Source organism: Octopus bimaculoides, chromosome 5, assembly GCF_001194135.2.
Source record: "Octopus bimaculoides isolate UCB-OBI-ISO-001 chromosome 5, ASM119413v2, whole genome shotgun sequence".
NCBI classification, from domain to species: domain Eukaryota; kingdom Metazoa; phylum Mollusca; class Cephalopoda; order Octopoda; family Octopodidae; genus Octopus; species Octopus bimaculoides.
Window position 1 is genome coordinate 63678215 of NC_068985.1, and position 5424 is coordinate 63683638.

The 5424-nt window shown below is 33.7% G+C and overlaps 1 protein-coding gene across 13 annotated transcripts in view; it reads right to left on the reverse strand.

Annotated features, from left to right (window-relative positions):
* The window catches only part of LOC106871234 (myotubularin-related protein 13), a 512098-nt gene that overhangs the window by 122276 nt on the left and 384398 nt on the right, over positions 1–5424 (reverse strand). For all 13 annotated transcript variants that reach the window (XM_052967747.1, XM_052967743.1, XM_052967750.1 and 10 more), the window contains exons 20-23: positions 4923–5089; positions 4755–4828; positions 1833–2028; positions 325–458 (exon numbers count right to left, since the gene is read on the reverse strand). In XM_052967747.1, coding sequence (XP_052823707.1) covers positions 325–458; positions 1833–2028; positions 4755–4828; positions 4923–5089 — 571 coding nt within the window. The remainder of the gene's footprint in view (positions 1–324; positions 459–1832; positions 2029–4754; positions 4829–4922; positions 5090–5424) is intronic.

Sequence of the window (5424 nt, forward strand, 5' to 3'; positions counted from 1 at the left end):
TATATATATATATATATATATATATATATATATATATCATCATCATCGTTTAACGTCCGCTTTCCATGCTAGCATGGTTTGTACACGCACATCAATTTTCAGTTATACAACAACAGCCACCTTCTTGTACTTACGCCATCTTGGAGGAATTATAAAGGCTAGGTCACAACCCCTTTCTCCAGACTAAAACGGTTTAAAAATCTACCTTTATTCTTCCATATATACCCAAATCTACCTTCCTTCTACCATCTAGCTTTGTTCTATCACCTATACCAAAATCCAGCTTTGTTCCACTCAGAAACAGTTCAGAAATAATGCACCTACCTGAAAGATGTTGGAACGTAACTGCAAACCTTCATGCAACCACTGATCAAGATGTTGTAAATATTGAACACTGATACGTTTCTCCCGGGTGAGTGTAGAAACAGGGAAACATCGTACAACTATCTGCTCACAGGCTGTTGAAAAACATGATGTTGAAGAAAATTGATAGTTGGATGTTTTGAGAGGTATTTTGATGAGGGAGAAATAACAGAAAAAAATTTTGATACTACACATACCTAGCAGAGATATGGCACCATGATAGAAATCTAAATTTTTTTTTTACTTCAATTAAGGTGCATTTTTGATTGAAACTCCTAATCTTGAAAGGGAATGAATTATAGACATCTTCAATATCAAATATGAGAAGGAAGTAGTGAGTTGTGCCATCAACATACAGAATAACCTTATTGTCTTGATTGATATTTGTGGTTGACTTTATAAACAGAACAAAGAAGTGAATGGTAAAAATTTGGTCAGTCCTAAGTGAATTTTGATCAATCAAACCTGCCATCAAAGACATTCCAGCTATGAGTATCCTGTAGGATTTTTTTTTAGACAAAATATATCTGCTTTCTTTCTTTTTAAAATAACAGAGTGTAATTTTAGGATGACTTATCTATTATTTCTAGCTGGTTAAAGTGCTTACATAGAGTCTTCTCCATTAGCTTGCCACATTTGCACACTTAGCATAAATAGCATCAAAATCCCTTTAAGAAGACAAAACCTTTACATCTACTTATGCAATAAATATATCACTCAATAATAATAATAATAATCATACCCAGCAAAATAATGGTTTCAAATTTTGGCACAAGACCAGCAATTTTATGGAGAGGGATTAGTTGATTATATCAACTCCAGTACTTTATTGGCACTAATTTTATTGGCTGTAAAGAATGAAAGGCAAAGTTGGCCTCAGTAGGATTTGAACTCAGAATGCAAAATGCTGGAAAAAATTCTGTTAAGCATTTTGTGTGACACACTAATAATTCAGCCAGCTTGTTGCCTTAATAATTAATAACAATCTCCTGACATCTCTGTTGATAATAACTTTCAAATAATGGCTTTATTTAAAATTTTAATCTAAATTTTCTAAGGGTCTTCACAATTTCTCTACTCGTTAACTGAACAAAACCAGCAAAATTAGCAATGGGTCCATCTCACAGAAACCTAAATCAAAATGTCCTCAACACCAGCAAAATCTAACAAAAATGTATCACCATCCTCATCATTTAATGTCTGTTCTCTATGCTAGTATGGGTTAGATAGTTCAACAGGATTCAACAGGTAAGAGGACCACATCTTGCACTTCACTGATAGCAATTAACAACAGATGGAAAAAAATGCAAACTTTACATGTAACACTTGAAATTTTAAAAAAATTATTTCTATCATGTGGACAACAAAGATTTTCCACAAGACAAGCTTAAAATACTGTTTATACTAATTGAGATGTTAGATGTTGGATTTGTTTTGAAGTCACATTAATTTTATTGAAACTAACTTACCTAGAGGATCACAAGGGATTCCTTTAAAAATGATCCTGTACGTGGTCAGAAATATAGCTCCTTCAGCAGGTAATAAACAGGGACCTCCTAATGAACCACCAACACCTTCCTCACGCCCATCAGGTAACAGATATACACGTAAACCTTCCATAACAATTTCTTCTCCAGGGAGAATTGTTGGTTCCAGGATTTTAGGCTACAATAAAAAAAATAACAGAGAATTAAAGTTTTAACACATTCAGATTACTGTAATTCTCATATCACTTTTATAAAGACTACAAAATTGTAATAAAATCTGAATATTACCCAAAGATTCTATTACAAAGTAACAAACTGATAGTAGTAAGGTACAATACCTTTGAATATTCTACAACTTAGTCTTCAAAATGTCTTAATATATTGACATAAATTAATCCAATATAAAACAAATATCCACATTTATATTATAAACCAATCAAATTTTGTTTGATAAATTGTCATTGTCATTGTTTTACATCTACTGTCCATTATGGCATGGGTTAACTAGATCTGCTCACCTAGACATGTCAGGCAGATCTCATGGCTTGTTTCATTTTTTACTTAGTTTCCACAGCTGGATGTTCTCTCTAACCTATAATTGACCTACAAAATATTGTAAGTACTTTTTCATGCCACCAACACATAAGAAAGGTGTCATGTCCTGAACAAAACTAAAGGGATCTCACCCACCTTAACAGGGTGTACTGGCTGTGATTTTTACAACATCAGCTCTAGAGACATAACTAAGTTCATGTCATGATTAAAGAGACCTTACAACCCCACATTTCTGCACACACATCTACCTTTTTACAAAGTGTGAAACATGATTGATCGGGGCATGAATGACAGTGATGTTATATAGGGTGAGTGATAAGAGAAGTCAGTATACAAAGATAGGTATGCATATTGAATGGAGTGTGAATGAGATGGCAGAGAGTTGACAATGATCTATGTGACCCAAGGGACAGAGGGATGACAGAAGCCCAGAAGAAAAGGAATAAGTGTATACTTGTAGACAAAAGTATGCAGGGTGGTGACAGGTAATACAGGAAAGGAGAGTAAAAGTAGAGAGAATGTAGCACCACAGGTGAACTAAAGGAGCTAACGATGAGGATGCTGACATGGTGAGTGGAAAGTAAGTGGGTTCTGTACCAGAGAGAATCAGATAGATACCAGTGAGGATCACAGAGGATGCTGCTTCTAATTAATAATTATCTTATTCTAAAAAATTCAAAATATTTTTCATGTTCAAAGACAGATTGATGTTTTGTTCATTAATATCTTTTGTAATCTAAAAACAGATCTTTTCTGTTTGGCTACACCAGTGGAAATTTTAAAGTTTAGTGAAAACTTTAAAATTTGGTGTGTTGATGTAATTTTCCATGCTGAATCTCAGGAGATAATTCACTTTTTCCAGAAAAATTTTCTAAAAATGTTACAGAAGTTTAAAGCTTGATAATTTTCACCCAGTCAGAAAACAAAATTTGGAAGTTGTCATTTTGTGCATGACAGCACATGTTGTCAACTGTAAGCAAATGAAATATTGGTGGAATTCTACTTTATGCATGCCATATAACCCCTCGTAAGTTTTTTTTTATTTTGGGGAATTTTCAGAAAATGTTTGAGAATTTGTACTCTACACATGGGAATTCATACAATTATGCAAAAAAAATTTTTCATGCATGATTCAAGGCCTATTTAGCTGTTATTTTTTAGCACATCTCATACTGCATGTGTTTTAAGCATTTAATAAGCAACAAAAAGAATATGTGATAAGCAGCTTGGTTTGTTACTATGGAAACAGGTACCTATATGTCTGTAGCTTTTGACTGGCTAAAATTACCTAAAATTTGAAAACTTTAAAAGCTATTAACTCTTTATTTATTGATTTATGGCAAAAATGAATTTCATGTCAATGATTACTTCACAAAACTACATCAACATACCAAATATGAAATCACCTAGAACAAAAATTGAAAAAACTGAAAAGTTGCAGCCAAACAGAAAAGGTCCCTAAAAACTTCAAGGTAAGAATTCCAGTACACCAAAACACTAATAAAATCTTCATACCATCATTCTGCTAGCAATTCTTCATAGCATTTACAAATTCTTAGCAAACTAAATGTATAATAGTTGGTACTCTCATAAACAGACCACCACACAATCAGTTGGTGGTCCTTCCCATATGACAGACCATCACACAATCCTATAATTGTAGGCTAAGTAAGAAATGCTTGTTATGATTACATACTGCCAGCAAAATTCTAAATTCATAGTACATCTCCATCTATAATTAATTTTCAATCTCAATTCAAAGAATGTCACTTCACTTTATTAGTTTTTAATGTTACATCTTGTTTCTTATCCACTAGAAAATTAATTGAAATCTGCAGATATCTGCAAGATATTTATTTTTAATCACTGTTATCAATACCATACACTACCACAGCCACTACTGCAATAAGGGATCATAGAATCATCAATGGAGCAACAACCACAATGTTTTGCAGTATCTTTTAAACTCTATTGGAGTTTACATCATGGTACTTTATTTACTCTTAGGAGGCAACAAAGAAAGCTTCATTAATATCAGAATACAAATCATCATCATCATCATCGTTTAATGTCCGCTTTCCATGCTAGCATGGGTTGGACGATTTGACTGAGGACTGGTGAAACCGGATGGCAACACCAGGCTCCAGTCTGATTTGGCAGAGTTTCTACAGCTGGATGCCCTTCCTAACGGCAAATGGTGTAGGGAGTTATAGAATTCTATCTAACATAATGACTAGGAGCATGAGATGAACAGTTGGAAAGTCCCAAACATCAGAAAGTTTTGTAATAATGGCCAAAGAGACAATTGTAGATGGAATAGTAAATTAATAGAAAAATTTGGTGACTAACCTTCTGAATAGGGGGAAGGCGCTTGCTTTCTCTATGAATTGACTCCAGTGTTTCAATGTGCATGGCAACCACACCTGAAAGGAAATGAACATTTAGGAGTGTGTTTCGGCAACAGAAGAAATTCATTAAATATGTGAAGTGAAGAGAAAAGTGTTGTAAAATATTCACCTGGAATCATTTGATGAAGTGATTTAAGGTGTTCTTGAGTTACACTGCTTTCACTGCACACTTTGTCAACAAATCGAGTTACAAAACGAATGGCATTGGCACCAACATCAGAGGCTTCACTCTCATCAAATCCACTTTCAGCATCAAGACTATCACTTTCGGCAAGGCTGAAATATTAACATATATCTCAAGTCACACAAGAAGCTTGGCTGACATCTTCCAAATTAAAATTTAACTGAATGTGCCTGCAAGTAGTAAGCTATGGATTTGAGATATTTGATTCTATAATTATACACATTTAGCTCTCCCTGATACATTTGAAGAGTGACATTATTACCTCCTAAATAACTATACTATCAATCACAAACAAATTACTGTTGCCTCCTCTTTCCAATTCTGAGTAAACGTAATGTCATAAAAGCAAGAGACTATAAAACTTCCAACCAGTTACCAACAAATAATTTCAGCAGGAATTAGATAATAAATTTCCATATTTGTGGTA